This window comes from Diceros bicornis, chromosome 22 (genome assembly GCF_020826845.1).
Source record: "Diceros bicornis minor isolate mBicDic1 chromosome 22, mDicBic1.mat.cur, whole genome shotgun sequence".
In the NCBI taxonomy this organism is placed as follows: Eukaryota; Metazoa; Chordata; class Mammalia; order Perissodactyla; family Rhinocerotidae; genus Diceros; species Diceros bicornis.
In genome coordinates, this window is record NC_080761.1 from 48,603,351 (window position 1) to 48,625,036 (window position 21,686).

General features: G+C 45.2%; 1 protein-coding gene across 2 annotated transcripts in view; it reads right to left on the reverse strand.

Moving 5' to 3' along the window:
• Positions 1-21,686, reverse strand: part of MOB3B (MOB kinase activator 3B) — a 182,008-nt gene that overhangs the window by 21,237 nt on the left and 139,085 nt on the right. For both annotated transcript variants that reach the window (XM_058565928.1, XM_058565929.1), the window contains exon 3: positions 12,746-12,948. In XM_058565928.1, the coding sequence (XP_058421911.1) occupies positions 12,746-12,948 (203 nt within the window). The remainder of the gene's footprint in view (positions 1-12,745; positions 12,949-21,686) is intronic.

Below are 21,686 nucleotides of genomic sequence, written 5' to 3' on the forward strand. Positions count from 1 at the left end.
GGGGGAATGGCTAGGGTGAAGGGAGTAAGCCCGGGCTTAAGCAAAAAGTAGGGGGGCTGGATGCCATCTAAAAAATCAAGATGGAAGGGCTACTCTTTGGCCTAGGCATCTTGTTGAACTCCAATTCTGCTTAGAAATTTGGGAATAGCTGCTATCAGCTTCAAAGTTTGATGCCTGGACCACCTGCATCAGAATTACCTGGGAGCTTATTAAAAATGCAGATTCATGAGCCCCATTCCAGACCTACTGAATCCGAATTTCCAGTGGTGGGACCCATGCATTTACCTCCTTCACAAGTTCCTCAGATGTCCTTGGGCAGGAAAAAGTTTGAGAAGCACCCTACTCAGTCTTCCTGGGGCTCAGTCATGGTGTCACAGGAGAGCCACCTGAGGGGCTTTAATTCACTTGGGCCCCAACCTTGAAGATTCTGATTCAGCAGGTCTGGGATAAGGCCCAGAACTGAGATATTTTCTGGAATCTCCCCAGGTGATGTGCTGCAGAATGGTTTACAGTTACTCATAACTATTGCCGGAGGGGAGGGAGAGCCACGTGGCTCTGTGCATTGCTTTTGTTGTTATAACCAACTGAAAATGCAGATATCCTAATTGGCCCTTAGAGATAAGTTGCTACTTTTCCTTTCATTTTGTCTCCTTAACCACCCAGGCAGCAGGAAGACTAAAGTTTTCCACAAAGACCTGTCAAAACATTCTTCTTGTGAATACTGAGGTTGTTCGTAAAATGCGTTGGGTGCATTTACCAAACATACTTTAAAAATAAAGTGTAAAGAGGTAGATTTTGTCTTTAATAAAATGTCCAGTTTGATGAGTTTTGACAGATATATGCTCCCATGACACCACCACAATTAACACACGGAACATTTCTATCACCTCGGAAAACCGCCTCTTGCCCCTATGCGGTCAATCCCCTACCCCCACCCTTGGTCCCAGGCAACCACTGATCTGCTTTCTGCCACTGTGGATTAGTTTAGATTGTTCTAGAATTTGATATAAATGGAATCAAACAGTTTGCACCTTTTGTGTCTGGTTTCTTTTGCTCAGCACAATGTTTTTAAGATTTGTCCATAACATGAATTATTAGTGAATTATATTATTCATTGTTTCTTCTCTGTTTCACGAGTAAGTGCAGAGGGCTGTAGGGGACTACTTCAGGAGAAAGAGCAGGTTTCTGGAGTGACTGAGGGCAGATTCGTGTGAGTGGAAAGGGAAGTGAGAAAGTGGAGACCACTAGCTAGGTTGTCTTCTTCAAGGAGCATGGCTAGGAAGGGGCGGGGGAAGTGACCACACTGAGGTAACAGGCGTTTCACTGAGGCAGGCGATGTCTGGGGCAATGATCACTCGGGAGAGGCGGCAGACCTGAGGTGGAGGATGTGGGAAATGTGAGAAGAAAGGGAAATGCAGGGGCCAAAGACAAACATCTCTGGTTAAAAAATTTTCGTCTGTGTGATGGTTTAAAAATATGTCCAAAAATTCTTTAATATGCCTTTCCTCAAGAGATAGAGCTTAATTTCCCTCCCCTTAAGTGTGGGCTGGACTTAGTGACACACTAAGGAATAGAAAATATTGGAAGTGATGCTTTATCCCTCCTGACACTCTGCGTTCCAGATGTTGCGGCTTCCATCTTGGTTGCTATCTTTGGGATCGGGGAGCTCTGGGAGCAGCCTGCAGGGACCTAACATGATGTAACGTGAGGGGAAGTCGATTGTGAGGAAGGGGTGATTAAGTCAAGATTTGCAGGATGAGCAAGACTTAGGAGGACATGGAGGCAGAGGGACGGGCACACACTCTCTATGGCCAGGAGGTGAGAGGACATGGAACCATTCAAGGAACTCTAGGAAGTTCCTTGTGGAGTAGTCTAAATTTCTCTTTCTTCATCCAGATCTACCTATATGCATTTATTTTTATTTATTGGTCCAGTTACACTCAGATTCACAATGTAGTAGGAATCTATGGGCACTAACATCGTGGAACTAATTTGATTAGTACTGCGTCTCAGTACTACATTATGGCTTAACTGGTTTTGTTGGTGGCTTGTATATCTGACCTTTATATATACAGTTGTTTCATGGGATGAGGTGTTCTTAGGGCCACACAAGTGACCATACAAGTCCCTAGCTTATGGACCATCTATAATCTTATCCTCATGCTTTTATTGTGGTGGGACAGGCAGGTGGTGAGAGAAGATATACCGTTATATTTCAATAAGGAGAACCTTCCTGCATTCAAATCCCAAGTTAATACTCAACTGACATCTTTTGGAGCCAAAGAATCTACTCTTATCTAGCTGGGAAATTTGAACTAGTCTAGACCACACATAGCAGCCAACAATTGGCAGGCTTTTATATGGGCATCAAGCCATACTGACTATTCACGTTTTCATACAAATGCTCATGAAGATGAATTAATTCCTGCTGTGATTGACATTCTGCAGCAATTTCCAACACTGCAGGCACAGTAAAGTATAACGATGATTTGGTGCCCCAGAGGTCAACAGCACTCCTGGGGTATTGAGGAGTGCTCTCTGAAGTGCAACTGCTCCCTGAGGTGGAGATCCTGACATGAGACCTAGGGAGAAACATTTAGCAGATGGTTTTGAGTCTTATCTGTTCTTCACCTGTAAACCAGGAGAGAATGGCCTACCAAAGAGAAGCAGACCATCCTAGGAGCTTAAGGAGCTAAGTGGCAATGCCTCATTGAGGCAGCATGGGGACCACTTTGAACACATTTGACAGCCATTTGTGGTGGGAGAGGGTATTAATAGTGTATTGTAGAAATTAACTCTTGAGGATAGAACCTCTAATTCAGTGGTATTCAAGAGAATGTTCCATGATGATAGAAATGTTCACTATCTGCACTACCCAACACAATTACCATTTAAGACAAGAAACTAATTTTTATTTAATTTTAATTAATTTAAATTGAAGTAGCCATAAGTGGTTAGTGGCTACTGTAATGGCCAGTGCAGCTCTACCTAATGGGCTGAAGGGTACGATTCTTTAAATCCGTGAGCTTCTTAGAGAATGGAGATGTATCTTATTTGACTGTCACTTTGTCACTCAGCATAATGTTTAACATCATGTTTAACATACATGTTTAACATCATGTAAACCAATGTTTACAGTAGGTTTTCAATAAACGCTTAACAGACCCTCAGCAGCCAGAAGAGGATGACTTTATAATACAGAAGGTAGATTGTATAAGACTGTGTACTTAGTATTTCCCAAAGGGTATTTCAAAGCCTTAGGCCCACAAGATGCTCTCTAGAGAAAGGATTCCCTAAGCAAATAAATCTGCATGTTCTCTGCCTTGCTGGGAGAGTTAGGATGCATGTTAAGGTATTAAAGAAACTGGAATACCTTTATTAACTCACTGTTTCCCACAGCTAATTGATCATGGAGCCTCTTTTCACATAATACCTTTTGACATCCCTTAGACCTAGAAGATTCTAGGAAAAATACTTTGGGAGATGCTGCAGTAATGCAAGCTATGATGAAAACTTTCAATGAATTCCTTGAAAGTAGGGACTTGATTTTCAGCATACAGTCAGCAAGTAATAAATGTTTATTGAATGGTATAGAAATGACTCTCTTCCAGTCAAAATCAGAGGCAGTCTATAAACCATTCCCACTCAACAAAGGTAAAGAGAGAAGACAGTGTGTGACTTTAAGTCTAGATATTCTTGGGCTGCTGTAGTGGGCCTACCTGCAGAGCTGGAAGATGACATGTAAGAATTAGACAGAGGTACGCAATGGGAAACTGGAACAGAAATAATAAGAGTTATGGAAATATATTAATAGTTTTTAAGACTCTGTTTTAAAATTTAAACCAAACAGCTAAACAATGAGAATTTGTTATGATTAGAAAATCAACCCCATACAAGGGAACGATCAATCCAGATATATGGGGTGCTGTAAACCAGGATGGAGCATGGGTCCCTGGGGATAGGAGAAGAGACTGGCCCTCTCTGAGAAGAAAAATGATAAAACAAGACCAGACCAGGGCAGAGTTATCTTCGTTAGTCACTTCTGGTCTTGGTTTTTGCTAATATCTTAGTAAGAAGGGATTGGAATTAACTCTAGACCTACATTATAGTTTCAGCTAAAAATTGTTTATAGTTAGTGTACATACACTTATGCTTAAGTTTAAGAAACTGTATATAGACCATACCATGGTATGGATTAATCTCTTGTCAACAAATTCCTTTCATTCTCTTTTAAAACTTGAAGTTAGAAAAAAACAAAAATCTCTCCACATCTGGTTAAGTAGAGGAATCTGGATGGAAAAAAATTCCAACTGAAACCTTCAGTCAAGATCATGGTGCCCTTGGCAGTGAGGGGCCTGAGGGAAGCCTGTCCCTACAAAGCTGGACATGTGCGTGGGTAATCCACAGACTTCATCACGTGCTTTAGAATCACCGAGATCCGCCCGCTTCAAAACTAGAACTGTGTACATGTTATAAAGATAACATCACCTCGCTGTTTACAAAGGTGCCTAACTCCCTACTCCAGGAGGGACCACCCAATATCCACAGAGAGCTTCACTGTTTACTCCAAGGTGACTGTGCACGTCCACCTCCAACTACCGTCACAACAGGGTCTGCACGACTACTGGCTTGCTCCTTTGAGTATCTCCATCACCTGCAGCCCTGTGAAAGGGGAGCAGAGGGCATGGCCAGAGAAGGGAGAGATCACACTTAGAGCCCTGGTCCTGGGCACACAGGCCGCTTGTCATGTGCCGCTTTTGTCTTTGTTCTAAGGCATTTTACAGCATACAGTTTGATTTTTCTGATTATTATAAAAGTGACACATGTTTGTGACAGAATAATTGAAAAGCCCAAATAGCTTTACATAAGAAAGAAGCATCACTGGGGCCCGCCCAATGGCGCAGTGGTTAAGTTCATGCGCTCCGCTTCTGCAGCCCAGGGTTCGCAGGTTCAGATCCTGGTGTGGACCTATGCACCGCTCATCAAGCCATGCTGTGGCAGCATCCCACATATAAAATAGAGGAAGATGGGTACAGCTTTTAGCTCAGGGCTAATCTTCCTCAACAAAAAAAAAACAAAAAGCATCACCCATAATTCCACCCAGAGAACCACTCGACATATTTTGCCGTATTTTCTTTCTCCTCTATGATTAGACGATTTTAATAGCCAGTGCTAATAGATAGATACATGATTAGAGTGATTTTCCAATACAGTTTTGGATCCTATTTTTATTACTTAATATCATGTGCTGACAATTTCCCTGTGGGCATCGTCTTCAACTCTAATTGGTCATATTTCAGGTTCTCAGATCAACCAGACCACAACCCACTCCTGACCCAATTGAGAAAAAAAACCAAAACCAAAACCAAAACACAAAACTCAGTCACCTCCCATCCTACACATCGAACAAAAGCTCTCTGAACATCAACAAAGGATGAATAAATGGGGCTGACAGAGACATGTGGCTGATTCTGCCACATTCCCAGTAACCCAGCACAATGCAGTTCATTGAAAACAATCCCACATTTCTTTGCTATTTTTCAAATTGACGCTTGAGGATATATCTGCCAAAGCTTCTAAAATGGTCTCTGGCAGGCTCTCCCTCTCACCTCTGGGCATTTGGGTTGCCCTGAACAACCACTGCCAATTGATGCCATACTGGACACACACACACACACACACACACACACACACACACACACCATCTAAATTGACAAAGTCCCTGAATGCAAACTCCAGCTACTCTCTGTGCCAGGTACACCCCCTCTGCTGGCATCGTGGTCTTTAATTCATGAAGGCCTCTCTAAGCAAAGAGAGAAGGTCACCTCGAATGAAAGATGACAAGGCTGGTGAAACACCATGTCAAAGATCATAATCTCAGTAAGACAAGCTGGGGACTCTAGATCTGATCTCTTTCACAGATGGGAAACTGAGGCCCAGAGACATTACATGCCTCGCTCGGGGTCAGACAACTTACGTGGTAACCCAATAGTGCAAACGTCACTGTAAAGGCCAAACTGCCAGGCTCGCAGGCTGACGCTCTTTCTTCTTCAACGCCTGTGTCCATGTCCGAGCCATTTGGCTGCAAGTCAAGGAACCCGCCTGAGAAGAAGCAGCCTAGAGCCCTTTGCACAGATGACGTTTCAAAAGAAAAGGTCCTTTCAAAAGCCCCACAATGGCTCTTCATTGCTAGCTATTTTGGGGAGCAGCTCTGGCTCATGTGAGAGGCTCTGCTTCTTTTACAGTCCTGCCCTGATCTGGCCATCACAGGCCAACCTGGGCTACTGCACTCACCCAAGCATCTCCAAGGGAAGTGCAGGCATGACCTGGCCACCTCTTAGGGGAACACAAGCTCAGCATATGCTTGGGCTTAGATGGGATGTGATGGGCCTTTATGAACAAGGCTCTCCAAATCTTTGGTCTTCAAACTGTTTTTCTTCTATCTGGTCCTAAAGTACCTGTTTTTAAAGCAGTGGTTTTGGTGCTGAAGCCTAAAATCATTTGGTAATGAACCTCAATCATCAGCCAAGAGGCACCGCCTATAAACTGGGGGAGGAGGGGACACTTTGGTGTCAAAAGATGGCAGTAATGAAAACAATGAGGGATGGAGAGGAACATGGTTTGAATATTGAGAAATTGCTTACCACACCTGTTTGAAATAAAGGTAACAAGTGTGAGTAACAGATGAAATAATATATGTAAAGAGCTTAATGGAACATCTGGAACTCAAGAAATGGAGCTAGTGTTTATTTCTTGGGAATGCTCGTGTGCTTTGCACATGGTAAGAACTCAATGATGGGGCGTCACACAGTCATGTGGGAGGACTGAGGAGTGAGCATGAACAGGGCAGGGTTTCTTGTGTTTCTGTGAAGCCCTCCGATTTGAGGAGTTTCACTTCCTTCCCATCTCCCTCTCCTAGTTTTCTGGCTTTGGCACCCCACACAGCAGTGATCAGTGTGTGGTGGCCAGAGTGGAGGTAGGGAGGGAAAACTCAAAATCCAGAAATCCATCACAAAGATGAACGGTGTTGCCCAAAGTTTGTTCCACGGATCATGATCTCTATAAGATGTTAATGAGTGATAACAAAGAAAAAAAGATTTCAGGAGCCAAATGCAGTTAAACGGGGTGGGCTACACAGAATCAAACCAGTGTCTTCACTGGATGACTTCTCAAGGCCTTTAATCTGTGACTGAACATTTTGAGTCTTCAAGGGTGGAGATGATGTAGCATTTTGTAAACTCATTTGACCAAGTAAAGTGGTCTGTTTTCACTGAGCATTACTCAGGTCTGGCATTTTGAGGAATAAAATACTCTTAGCCAACACTCATCCTTAGATTTTTCTTCTTTGCTTTACCTTCCCACTTCAGTGAGCCGACCGCCAATCTTAGAGAAGGGGAAGAGATGATGTGCTAAAAAACTGTCTCAAATTTGAGAGTGTCAGCTAGAGTTTTGCCCCTTAAAATGTGGTCTGGGAAGTGGGAGCATCTGGGAGCAAAATGTGCACACTCATGTCCCATCCCAGGCCCAGGTGCAGTGAATTAGGACCCGCATTTTGGCAAGATGCCCAGCTGATTCATGTGCACATTGAAGTTTGAGATGGAGACCGAGGAGGCTTGGTACTTGGCACTAACCTCAATAATTCTGATTTCGGTGTATCTGTGATGAGGCCCAAGCACGCACCTTTAAAAACGCCACCTCTAGGAGATTCTGAAGCAGCTGGTGTGCAGGACCCCTATTTAGAAACACGGAGAAGTTCTATGGCCCAAGTGCCCTGCTATAAGGTAACAGAACAGCCCTGCGGTGAGATGTGGTTTCACAGCAGCACCTCTACAAGGTAGGTGATGGTATAATCATCTTCATTGCTAGAAATAAGGAAATGGAGACAGAAGTGAAGGCCATGGACCAAGGTCACCCAGGAGTCAGCAGGTGCCTTAGGGGTAACAAGTGCCCCGCTGTCTTTCCTTCTCACCTCGCCAACCTCTCTCCTCCTGCCTAATCAGCTCTTTATTCAGCAGCTCCTGCACTGCTAACAGCCCTCTCGGAGTCTGCTTTTGTTTTTAGTGCAAGGCCAACAAAACACTGCTGGCTACAGTGCTTGCTAATGATAATTCGGATTAGCTCAATTCTGTCAGCTGACTCCCGGGCTGCCAAGCGCCAGCCAGCCTGCTCATTCAATCAGGGCCTGGCCCATTTTCTAATTACCACCACCATTTGGGCTCTTTTCCTCCAACTGTGAACTTGCTTGAGTTCAAGTCATCTTCAGCTGTTGCATTTACATGAGAAATGGATTGCTTGTCACGTCGTCTGTGTCTGTCAGTGCTCCAGCCGCCCACTCCCCGTTGGGGACCAAATGAAATGGCACGTATTTCCCAGGCTGCTGCTGACCGGCAGGTCCCATTGGGAGCCACAAGGCATGCCCTGTAGGCAGATGGACGAGCTGGCCTTTCTCACTGAGCCGGCCAGGGTGACCTCTTCTCAGCTTCTGAATTCCAAAGTACATTCCCACTCAGAGGCCTGACAGGGTGACCAACCATCCCTGTTTTCCAGGGACTGAGAGTTTTCCCAGGACATGAGATTTTTAGTGCTTAATCTGGGAGGGTTGGTCACTTTATGCCCAGCACGCCAGGACACACAGGCAGTGTGAGAGCATTTAACATCCCCCGGGTGACCTAGTTGGAATCAGGAACAGAGAACTGATTGGGAGGTGGAGGCCCATCTTTCTCTGTCAGGCGTAAGACTTATGATGCATCCCTTCATGGCTCTGCGCCTTATTTTGCTTTTAATCTCTATGGCTAATGCCATAGGATGAAGCGTTATATCCAGCATTGAATAAGTGGAGGTCTGCAGGCATCGAGATGAGCGTGGCACCAAGGAAGGAATGCTTGTTGCATAATCCCTTTGAATGGAGGTGAATCATCCTCAAAGTACTCTTCCCAATTCAAAAACACATTAAGCATTTATCATGTGCTAAGTAACACGGGCAATGCAAGCATATATCTTGTATACTCCCAGCCTTCAGAGTTGACAATCCCCTGGGAGACGCTGATACCAACACAATGAACTTTATCTGCTACAAGCCTACCTAGGGGATCACTAAGATGGCAAAGGTCATGGGAGCTAGGAAGGGAGAATTAGGGTACCTCTGCTTACTACATGCCAGCTACTTTACATTCACTATGTCATCCAACAGCTAACATATCTTAAGCACTTACCATGTGACTAACCCTTTTAATGTTTACAGCAATTCTATTATTATACTCATTCTATGAATGAAGAAGATGGGGCTTTGCAAAGCCAACTATCTTGCTCAAGGGTGCAAGTTAGCAAATGAAAGGTCCAGGGTTTGAACTCAGAGAGTTGGAGCCTTGTCTTAAGCACTGAGACTGAATCTCTTACCCTTGTGGGGTGCTGGCCACTCAATCAACATCAGACAAAAGCAAAGGGTGAGCGTGGTGGAAGTGTGGCGGATAGAAACATGAGGTGGGGTCTCCGAGTTCTACACTGTGGAATCCCAGGGCATGACAGCAGGAACGTCCCACTGGAGGTGTGGGAACTCTGGGAATGCTAATGTTCTAAAGGAAACTGGCCGGATAAATGCTGTCCTCTGGCCCCTAGCTGCATTCTATTATAAAGAATGTCCAACTAGAATGTGAGGCCAAATGCCTGACTTCTTTATCATCCTTCAAGGGCTGAAGATGAGTGACAGTCATTATTTTATATTTTTTAGACTGCATTTGTGCATTCTCAAAAGCATATCTTTCTTATGCACTTAGAACATCTGAGCAATGTGCTTTGGATATGTGGGGTACTTGATATGTGCAAATCAAATAAAAATGTCTTGATTTGATATGATATGACTGATTTTAATACATGCATTGCAACAGTAGACTTAGAAGTTAGGTATTGTAGCACTATCAACTATTGCAAGCCCCCATTTCAGTAATAAGTACGGTATTCTTGGTGGACACTGGACTACATAAGTATTCAGAGCCTGACATTATACGACTACTGTTCTCAGAAACATTCTCAATATCTTTTTTCTGTTACTTTATAGGTTCTGTTTTGTGTAAAATGAATATATAATTTCAGAGAATTAAGCCTTAAAAATACTTGCTATGAATATGTCAAAGCATTAAAATTAATCTTTCTGTAATTATAAATAACAAAATATAAAGGTAGGAAGGATACTGTTTCAAGCAAGATTTAAAGAAATATAAGCTTCTGAGAGAAAAAACTGATACTCTTTTTGCTCTCTTCCACTGTTAATAATTCCTGGTTAATCCAATCGTAGTTTTTTCCCAGGCCCCTAAAGAGGCTCTTATCTAGAATACTGGGCCATTAGGACCTGTCTCTGACTCTGAGACTTCAGTCAGCTCCCGGCACTGGCAGGTGTTAGAATCCCTGGAGCCCTTCTTCAGTTATAGAAAATAACAGAGTTTTTTGATGGTAAAGAAAGGCTTTCTCTGTTTGCTAACTTATACTCAGCTTTTGTCCTACAACAGACTTTATGCTTCTGTATGTTAAGAAGAAATTCACTTTCCGCTCTATCCATCTGATGTTTCTGTTCCTTTAGTTCAGCAAAACCAAGACTGCAAATGCCGAGGAGAGCCTCTTCCTTCTGCGGGGCCTTTGGAGAAGTTATCTCCTCTCCACCTGAACATGTCAATTGTAGAGAACGGAACTAAACTTCCCAGACGAGGAACCACGTTCTCTACGAGATCAGAGTGGTTTCTCTACTCTCGTCACTTATGTGGCCCCTATCCACTTCCCTTTGTTCTTGAAATTTTTGAAATTAGCTTTATCACTCTTTCCAGCATTTAACTCCCTTGAGCTGTTTGCACAACCTTTTCTTCTTGTAGAGGCTATTTACTCATGACAGCCTTTACACAGGACAAACTAGCAAAACTCAATCATGACGCATTTTAGCTTCTTTCCACACTACTTGTCCAACCAAATTCAGGGACAACTTAGTTCCTGCCCCTGAGAACTTTCTAGAAAGCTGTCGTGAAAGAAAATGAAGAAAATTAGCACTTCTTCGGCCAACGATACACCTCAGTTGTACCCAGAAAGTCTTGCTTTGTTCCAGAACTCTTGAGTGATGCAAAGAGAAATATTTTATGCCATGTACTCTCATAGCATGATAATAGATTTCAAGTTCAGAAACTCTAAAGGTGATACATATATGAAATTCACCAACAGCTTTGTTGCCAGATACAGGTACTGTATTGTGTTAAACATCTTTTATTTCTTTATATTTTGACCCTTTAACATCTGGGGCCTTGCTGACCTGGAGGGACTGCCCCTCCCAGAGCTAGCCAATTCCTAGAGATAGTAAACAACTCGCCCTAGAGCTGTTTACTCACCAACCAGTACATACCCAGGAACCCAGAGCCCACACCTCCAGCCCAGCTCCTCCATCAGCCTCTCACACTTAGGGCTACTATTCCCCTGGACCAGGCACTGGACAACTAAGGACAATCCCTCTGCCCTAGAGCCCGCTAAAATTACTCACATTAGTCAATCTTAAACCTGCTTCCCTGCCTCTCCCCTTCCTTCCCCGGAAAACCACAATAAAGGCTCTTGCCCACGTTTTCCCTGCTCCCTCTGCCTCTGACCAAGGCTGGTGGTTCCCGTGTGGCCCCTGGGACATGGTGTGCCCCATTCTCTTGGGAATCTGTGAGTATAACAAATGATCTTTTCAATGGCAGTCATCTCCTGATCTGTTGGCCTTATCATACGTGAATGATAATAAAACCTATATTTTAAAAAACATGTACATAAAGAGAAAGGAAGATAGGGTAGCAAAAGATGATAACAGCCTGGCCCCTGCATTCTGGCCACTATTCAGATGGACTTTGATGAAATTTAGTTGCTCTGTTAGTTATATTTAGCAAAACTGCCATTTTAACAGTTTCAAGGAAAAAGCGTGACTTTACTATAAAGCGCTGTATTCTACTGGTTAAGAAAGTACTCGATAGAGCCGACTAGAAATAGCTGTGATGAGGGCATCCACATTAAGATAACACATGTTACAAAAGATGATGGGGTTTTCAGAGGTCCTTGACTTCTAAAGCACAGATTGTGTCCAACTGTAAAAATAACTTATGAAGAAAATGAAAGTAGTCCCCATTCACCTAAACAATAATAGTACAGTTTCATATCAAACATTCTGGATTCTAATATATCCTATTGAAACAGTATCACAGGAGTTTCAGTATGAAAAGCAAAGTCCCTGTGATACTGTATTCTCGTCTGGGGCTTCCTTCTGTCTCCGTCTCTGGAGTAAAAGCTGCTCCAGGCAGCTGCACTTGACTCTGCACGCCCAGCAGCTGCCACATAGTAGGTGCAAACTATTTATTTACTGACTCAAGAAATGTTTCTGATCATCTTGGAAGAACAGTGGAAGAGATGACATGCGAGATCAAAGATGCCCATTTAAGGGATTAAGTAAATAAGTGACTGGTTTTGGAGCTAAGAATTAAAGCTACTCTCTCTGGCCCAAACCGTTACAATCCCACTAAATTCTGCCACTTCTTAGAGAGAAGTTTAAGACCCTTATTTTGTGGCCATGGACATCTCAGCATCTCCCGACTTTTATCTGACCTCTAAATCCTGTCTAATTTTGCAATCCTCCAGCTAACGGCTAGCCATTGGGGAGCATTTTCATGGGTCTGGAAGTGTACTGTGACCAATGGCTGAGCTCCTGGGGGTGACTTGGGTGCCATCACGGCACGGTGACACTTACCAAGGGCTCTAGCTCCTTGCGGTCTATGAGGTTCATCTCTGTGACGAAGTAATAGAAGTGTTTGTAGCAGGTGTTCACGTGGGCCTCTGCACCCATCACAATGACGCGGTCGAAGTGGTGGATGTAGACGTGGACGAAGACCCGGAAAAGGCGGCACAGGATCTTCTTGCAGATCTGAAGGAAGTTCTTCGGGAAGGGAACACCTAGAGAAGACAAAAAAGGGAACAAAACCATCATGGGGAAGCTTTGGCAGGCCCCGCAGCGCATGCGTGAGGCTGGAGAACAGTCCCGGACCTGAGCGCCAGGCCAGCTTGCAGATGCCCAGCTCTACAAGGGCAGCTGCAGCAGACACTGTCTAAAAAAGTGTCTAAAATGATGTTAAATTCAAATGCCAACAACCACTAGGAGGAGACGAAAAACAGGAAAGAAGAGGGCCAGGTTTGTTTCTTTGGTTATATCTTTTTTGGTACAGATAACATGCAGAAATATTTATTCTTACATAGAAACATGCATTCTCCCTTCTGGCTTTTTAATTTTTTCCCACTTTATAGAGCAAAAGAAAGTTCATTTCCTCTTACCTCTATTATAAGAAAACTGGTAGGAGGAGGGTGACGCATGCTACAGGGAGACTGACACTCCGCCTGACACAGGGTAATAGGGAGTGGTGGGGATTGCTGCAAGCTGGGATGCACCTTCTTCTCAAAGGCAGCAGCTGCTGCACAACCCCAGCCAATGGTGGCCCTGTGGGGATGGAGGCCCGGGGCTGTCAGAGCTTCTGATTTTTCAAGATAATTCAGCAATCCAGAGTTCTATGTGAACTTGCTATACTTTTTAAACATTAGCAATTAATCCGAAGTTTTAAAAAACACCACGGGTCAAAACAAAGCATGTTTCTAGGTTACTTCGGCCTGCAGGCCACCAGTATGCAAATTCTGATCCAAACTTTTCCTGAGATACAACGATTCTGGGGTGGGCAAATGCAACAAGCTTCACGGATACTTTTGTATTCCTCTTATCGCCACTTCACCACCTTGAGGAAGGTAAGAGTTGGGGGTTCTGTTTTTCATAACACAGATGGGGCGAGCGGTCAGGAGGCACCTGGACTTCCTGGCTGATGACCACGACTCCCAGCTTGCTCAAAGCAACAAGTGGCAGAATCACAAGCTACTTCCTTTCTCCCTCTCCAATGCGGCTTACTCGCTTGTTATTTACACAGTCCTGAAGTGGTGACATGTTGTAAGTTAAACAGACTTTGAATTCCTATTCTGCTCCTTTTCCAGCTGTGTGACTGCGGGCAAGTTATCTAACCTCTCTGAGCTTCAGTTTTTCCATATGTAGGATGGAGATTAAAATTCCAATGGTTGTAAGGATTAGAAATGGTACCTTGCAACTTGGGTTTCTTGCCTGTAAAAGAGGGGTCTTAATAAGGCCTTCCTTGCATGACTAGGAGAGTGTTGACATGAGTAAAACCTTCCTACAGTGTCTAGAGCAGAGGAAGAGCTCACTAAATGGGAATGACCCCACTTCTCTCCGCAGTGTAAGGTCTGGAGCATCTAGCTGTTGTTATAAGGAAAATAATTACCCTTATCAAGAAAAGGTAGACGTGACCACCAGCCTTTCAACAAAATTGCAGAGCGGTGCTCAGGGCGTGCGCCTGGTCCCCAGGAAGCCTGGAGTTTTGCTGTCCCTGCCTCTGCAGGGTCCCAGCAGCAGGCGTCTGGTGAGAGACACTCTGTAAGGGGATCACCTGGGACTCCAGGGCAGGATGAGAGAGACGGAAGATGGTTGGCAGTTGGCAGAGGCAAGATCTGCCTCCCCAGGGCCTGGCACTGATACCAGAGCTTTTCTTCAAAAACAAAGCAGTGACATATCAAATTAACCCGAGGAGAGACCGGGACACAGCTTGGCAGCTGGCTGTCTGGGCAACAGATGCCGGGATTTAGGGGATGGGGTGAGGGGAGGCTGGCGAGGAGGTGGAGGGCAGCCCCTGGCAGAGCTGATGGGTGGTTTTCTCTGCTGCAGGGGGGCCAGTGAAAACCACCACTGCCAGGTTGGGAGAGGGTCTGGAATCTTCAAAGAAGCTCGCCTCCCAGAGATGAAGGAATCCGCTCTGAGAGGTGTGTCTCCATCAGAAGGGGAGTCCTATAACCACAGGTGACAACACCAGGGAATTGATGTATGTTTTCTTCACAACCTACCCATGGAGTCGGTCCTACTCTTCCTCTGTCACAGACGAGTAACGCCGAGGCTCTGCAGCATCCGTTAACTCGCTCCAGACAACTCAGCTAAGAAGTGGCAGGGCTGGGATTTGGACCAAGTCGGCCTGATTCTAAGACCCAAAAAAACCTGAGTATGTTTGGAGTGTGACTCTCTCTGTAAGGATAGCGGCACAGCTCAATTGCTGAGTGCAATGAGGCATCTAAAGGTTACTCTTTGGTGGCACAGAAATATAATTTACAAAAAGAAAAGGGGTGAGGAGAGAAGGGTGAAGTTCATACCCCCGGGAGCCACAGGTCCGAGGTGACAGGAGGTCCCCTAATACCCTCTGCTGCCTTCAAGGAGCAATATGTTCTCTGCCCATGCCTGAGGACCATGCACCCAGGACTAAGAGGAAAAGCCAACATTCACTGAGCACTTACTATTGTGCGGGCTGTGCCGAGCACTTTATTTATTTATCTATTTTATTTTATTTATTTTTTATTGCAGTAACATTGGTTTATAACATTAAATAAATTTCAGGTGTACGCCATTATATTTCGATTTCTCTGTAGATCACATCATGTTCACCACCCAAAGACTCATTACAATCCATCACCACACACATGTGCCTAATCACCCCTTTCGCCCTCCTCCCTCCCTGCTTCCTCTCTGGTAACCACTAATCTAATCTCTGTATCTCTGTGTGTGTTTGTTGGTTGTTGTTTTTATCTTCTATTTATCAGTGAGATCATATGGTATTTGACTTTTCCCTCTGACTTATTTTGCTTAGCATAATATCCTCAAGGTCCATCCATGTTGTCACAAATGGCAAGATTTCATCCTTTTTGATGGCTGAGTAGTATTCTGTGGAGAGCACTTTACATAGAATAGCTGATTGAGTCCTTAGAAGGAGCCTTGAGGATAGGTACTATTATCGTTTCCATCTCAAAGATGAGGAGACAGACTCTGGAAAATTAAGCAGCTGCCCAAGGTCACCCAGCTGGCAAGCAGTGGAGGAAGGGTTTGGATCCAGGTTTGTCTAACTCCCCAGGACCGCCCTGGGATCCTGAGATGCTGCCCTGCGGCTGCGCACACAGCTCCAGCTCTGTGGCTCCTCATTTCTGGGCGGCCTGAGTCCCCTCAGGGGTGCCGATCATCCACTTCCCCTGACTCGGGTCTCAGTGGAGGCTCACCAGCTGCTGGCGACATGGGGACTGTCAGCAGAGCCAGCTCATCTGCTGACCCTCTGAGCAGCCCCCACACCGCACACACTGACTGCGGGTGAGGCCAAGTCTTGGACACACCAAAGATGTTCATAGTAATTGCTGGGACCCTCTAGACTGCCCCCAATTTGTACTTCCCTCACATCCCTACCTCTGCTCAGCTCTGAACTCTTGGCTCTGTCCTCCATTCCATGCATGGTCTCCGGCCTTGCCTTTGGCCTTGAACCTGTGGTTTGCCTCTTGCCTCTCTCTTTTGGGCTATGGTGGGAATTATCTTTAGAGCAGTTGAGAGGAGTTGGTTTTAGAGTCTGGAAAACCTAGTTTAAAATCCTAGCCCTATAACTTACTAGCTGTTTAGGCAACTTACTTCATCACTCTATTACAAAAGAGAGAAAAACATTTACTTTGCAGTGTTCTTGTCATAGCACCTGTACTCAGCGGGCACTTAGTGGGAACTTAGCGGAAATTCGGGACTGTGTTCCATTATCTCTCACCTGGACTCCTCAGGTAGGTGGGACTCAGGCTAAGCATCTCTTCGCTCTGCCTGCTAAGTTGGACCTGTCTCTTCCACATTCCCTCCCTTGAATGTAATTCATTCTTCCAAAGTGGACGTTGCAAACGGTTCAATCAGGACATGGTCGGTGTGCGCCATGGTCACTCAGGCCAACTCTGGAAGCTGAGAAGCCCAAGGCTGGGCGTCCTAGGGAGCCCAGGAACCCCGGCAGGTGCTCTGCGGGCCAGAGATAAAATCCTGGCTCGCAGAGCACGGGGTTCAGAATAAGGAAGCTACACAGCATTTGGGAAATTCATTCAGTATTATCAATGGTGCAGGGGCCAATTCCAGAGTTTGTATGCTATCTCAGCCTTTTTCTCCCTTTCTCTTCTGCCTTCCAGGTGTTCAGATTTGTGTGCGTGTGTATGCGTGTATGTGTGTGTGGATGGGTATGTGTGTATGTGTATATGTGTGGGCACGTGTGTACATGTGTACATGTATGTGCACGTGTGTATATGTGTGTGCATGTGTGTATATGTGTGTGCATATGTATACGTGTGTGCATGGACATGTATATTATGTGTGTGTGTGCATGTATGTACGTGTGTGTGTGTGTGTATGTGTGTGTGTGTATGTTTTAAATAAACCTTCTTCAGAAGGTGGGTAGTGGAAGAGATGACCCCTCTGGATGCAGAGAACTGGATGTCCACCCCTTTGGTGGACTCTGGACTCTCACCCTGTGTAACTGGCCTCATGTTTGAAACGGATACAGTCTAGCAGTAGGAAGAATGAAAGGCTAAGGAATCATCTCAAATGGACCCTGGGCTATTACATGGCAGCCGGAAGCGGAGGGGCTGTGCAGTGGCTGGGTCTGGGCAAAGGGCGCTCTGTGTGGACCCGTGACCACCGACCAGCTTAGGGCCACATCCAGCCCCCTCCTTTTGTCCCTCCGCTTCTCTTGAGTACATAAGATACTACGGACCCTCCACTCCAGTATTTCCCAACGTATGCTTTCAAAATCACTAATCCTGGGAGATCCTTGGCTAGAAAAAGAGGGTTGTGAGGTCAAATATATTTGCAGAAATGCTGCTTTCATAGAGGTTTACAATACACCTAAGCATGGTGAAGGATCTGAGAATTTCTATTGCAAAAAGTCTGATTTAACTCTGCAAGCTCCTTTCTCCCAAAATATCTGCTGGTTTAAAACAGAGTCTGGAGGCCGGCCCGGTGGCGCAAGCGGTTAAGTGTATATGCTCTGCTGCAGTGGCCCAGGGTTTGCCAGTTCAGATCCCAGGCGCGCACCCATGCAGAGCTTGGCAAGCCATGCTGTGGCGGCGTCCCATATAAAGTGGAGGAAGATGGGCATGGATGTTAGCCCAGGGCCAGTCTTCCTCAGCAAAAAAAGAGGAGAATTGGCAGATGTTAGCACAGGGCTGATCTTCCTCACACACACACAAAAAAACAAAAACAGAGTCTGTAATCACACTTCCCACGTTTCATTTCTGGCTCTACTACCTATTAACAATGTAGTGAAATGCAAATGGCTTATTGTCTCTAAGCCACAGTTTCCCCATCTCTAAAGAAACAGGGATGTTAATGTCATCTGTAGCTTATGAAGTTGTTGTGAGGATTCAATACATACATATAAAAGGCTTTGCTAATGCCTTGCAGATAGTAAATACTCTCTTTTGAACTGTTAGTTTTAGTATCCCATGGACCAAATGTTCTTTGTAACATAATTTGGGATTAAATTCCGCCCACCCATTTATTTTCAGGAGGGCAGTGTTGGTATTAATACATCAGTTCTGAACTTGCAAAGAACTTAGAGTGGCAGGTACTCAATTAAGCACTGGGTTATATTCTGCCTTGCATTATTTCCTACAAGTATCTCCTACTTAAGTCTTGTCTTACTGTAAGTTCCCTGAACAAAGGGACTGTTTTATATTGGGATTCTATCTTTAAATGCACTTGGCACAGGGATAGGTAAGAGATATTCATCAATCAAAATTAAGTCATAAAAGAGTGGTGATCTTATTTAGTTGAAATGTGAATCCATCATCTCCTATTTGGTGGGGGAAAGAAGTCGACAGCAGAAATGGTAGCTTTTTACCCAAGTCTTGATATGATCCTGGCATGGAAGGTCACACACGGCTTTTGGTGAGGAAGGAGGAGAGTTCTGTGATAAGAACATTTTGATCTGGCCAAGGGGGTGGAAGAAAGAATCTGAAACTCCTCTCTTTATCATTAAAATCTCCCTTTTTTGCCTTTCAGTCTAGTTTCTCAGGTGGTGATAGTTAATTTTCAGTCTTTGCACTGAATTAGAAAGTTAATGCCAGACAATATTAACCAGCAGTCTTAACTGAAATAGATTGCATTTCTGAAGGATTTGGAGTTAAACTTTGACCAGTCCAGCAACAATCCCAGACAGATATGTATTGATGATATAGAAAACAAATCTTTGATCAGAAAGTCTCTAAGTGATTTGCAAGCAGGAATTGAATCTCAGAGCATCCCCTTCCTTTATCCCACCCTGAGCCACATCCCATACTTTCAGATTCAAGCTGGGAAATTTCAGACTCCAAGAAGTTAGCCCAAAATGAGAAAATGTATTCTGATGAGTGTCCCACAAAGAGGTGATAGACATCTAGGTGTTCAAGGATGACCTTGGACCTGGACGGCCTTGGGTCATGAGGTGGGCTTGGTCTCTGCAAATGGGTCAGTACTGAAATGTAGCTAGTGAACCTCAAACGGGGCCAGGCTGAGCTCAGATTCCAGAGCGAGCCGAGGCAAGATGCCCGGGCAGAGGTCAGAATCCCCAACCAATCCCTCATATGCGGTTCTGCAGGAATTTGCACAACAACTAGACTCAAAGCAAGTCTAGAGTTTGTTGAGCAATTGGCCAAGGAAGAGGCAAGCCAGTGACTTGGGGTGAAGGCTGAGGGTGAGGTGAGCCTGTGGGGCTGGAGTCTCTCTCGAAGGGCTGACAAGGCAGCCTCACAACTCTGCTGCTCATGGAGACTCGGTGCTCGCTGGGAACCAGCATAGCTGACCGCCCTGCAGAGTTTATGAAAGTGTCTAACCACAACTTTCTGATCTCCAAGCCACATTCAGTGTGTGAGCTACACCAAGCCTGGAATACAATCATTTCTCTGAGGCCCCACATGGACTTGCCTTTCATCTCTGACTTAGTAAATCTCCTTTTTCTCAAACAGAATTAAATAAAAATTCCAGTAATTTCTGAGCTTTGATTCATTTTCTTTCTTCCTCTTTCCCTCCTCTCCCCTCCCTTTCACTAAGTCCTCAGATGCTCCATTCAATCCTTCCTTTTGGAGCACCCCTGGAAGAAAAGAAGTTGTCTAGAGGGGTTGTGTGTTTTCTTTTATTGTGTTATGGAAGCCGCAAAGGGAAAGAGTCCTCAGAGAAGGCAGAAATGCTTTGGATGACAGGGCCACAGGTTGGAGACAACGGTCCCCACAGTCAGACAAGACCTGGGGGAGTTTCTGTGTTAGCTCCTGCTCATTCTGTTTTCACTGTGTTCTCTCTTTTCTTCTAAAGAGAAAGCCCGATGCTTGGGGATGGATGGGATTGGTCTGGGGTCATGCTGGGCTGAACCTGGGCTGTGGAGAGATGGAGAGTTAAGGTGAAAAGGGTGTCTTCAGGGGCACCAGAGACTGCCCCCAAACATCCCGGGTTCCAGAGCAGCAGGCAGTTACTCCACACCGTCGTTGACCTAGTGAATGCCTCTTCTTTCTTAAGAGCTCAGCTCAAAGGCTTCCCTCACCCCCAGACTCACGTTCCCTGGCACCTGCTCTCTGCTCCTGAAACTTCCTGAGCAGGGATCCCAGGTGGAAATCCCACACTTACCCGTGGGAATCCCTGACTCAGGTCTGCCACCCCCTGCAGACCAGACTGTACCCTCCCTGAGGGCAGGGAGCTCGTCCACGCTCCTCACAGACGGATCCTTATCGCTAGCACGCAGCCTGGAGCAGGGTGGGTGTGGAATAAACACTCTGCAGGAATGAGAGTGGAGTTCTTACAGCATCTGCTCACCTTGAAATCAAAGCTCCGAAAGGCAAAGGGCCGGCCTGGTTCAGGATTTACAGAGCTAGTTCCTGATGAAAAGGGATCTGAATTCAAGTCAGGCTGATTCCACTCGGCCAGCAAACTTGATGGGGTTCTTAGGGCTCCTTTCATCAGACTCCAATCCAACTGGCAGATTTGGGGAAGCAAAACTTGTTAAAAGACAAAGGCGGAAAAGGCTCTTACTTCCCCAAATGTATGTGTCATCGTGATGAGGACACTTGTTAAGCATCTGGCTCTGATCACACGTGGTTCAGATTCCAGCTGTGGAAGTTCCGTGCTGCTTGCCCTCGAGGAGGTCTGTTAACTTCTGAAAGCCTCAGTTTCCTCATCTGAGGAATGGGGATAATAGTACCTCATTCTTCCTGGGATTGTGAGGATTAAATGCGAGCACAGTGCAGCAGGCACATGGAAGGCATTCAGTAAATACAGCCAGTATTACTGTTGTTACACAGATGGCTCTTCCTCATCAAAGCCAAGGGTGGAGGCAGGAAAACGAAACAGGACAGGTGAAGCTGCCTTTTCTCTTCAAAGGACAAACCCTTCCTGGAATATGGATTTGGAACGAACGTCACATACGGGAACATCATGTGAACTATCTGGGGCGCTTGTACGTGACACAAGATGAAACCTAATGCCCTGGCCAATCCTTTGGGGACCCCTGATGGCACGTCAGTAACAACAACCAGAAATGCCCACATTGCTCCTTAAAACTGTTCCTCCTGCCTGAGAGCATTTGTGCTGCCCTTTTCGTTTTTGGAGTCCAGTAACAGGAGTGCACACGTGCAAATCCCTCTACCAGTCATAAAAATCACTCATTCTCAATAGCGCATGAATAAAAACAACATCCCACACACGTGGGAAAAGAAAACAGACCTCCTCTGGCAGCGTGGCTGAGAACATACCATTTCCCAAAATACTTGCAAAGCAAAACGCAATTGGATCA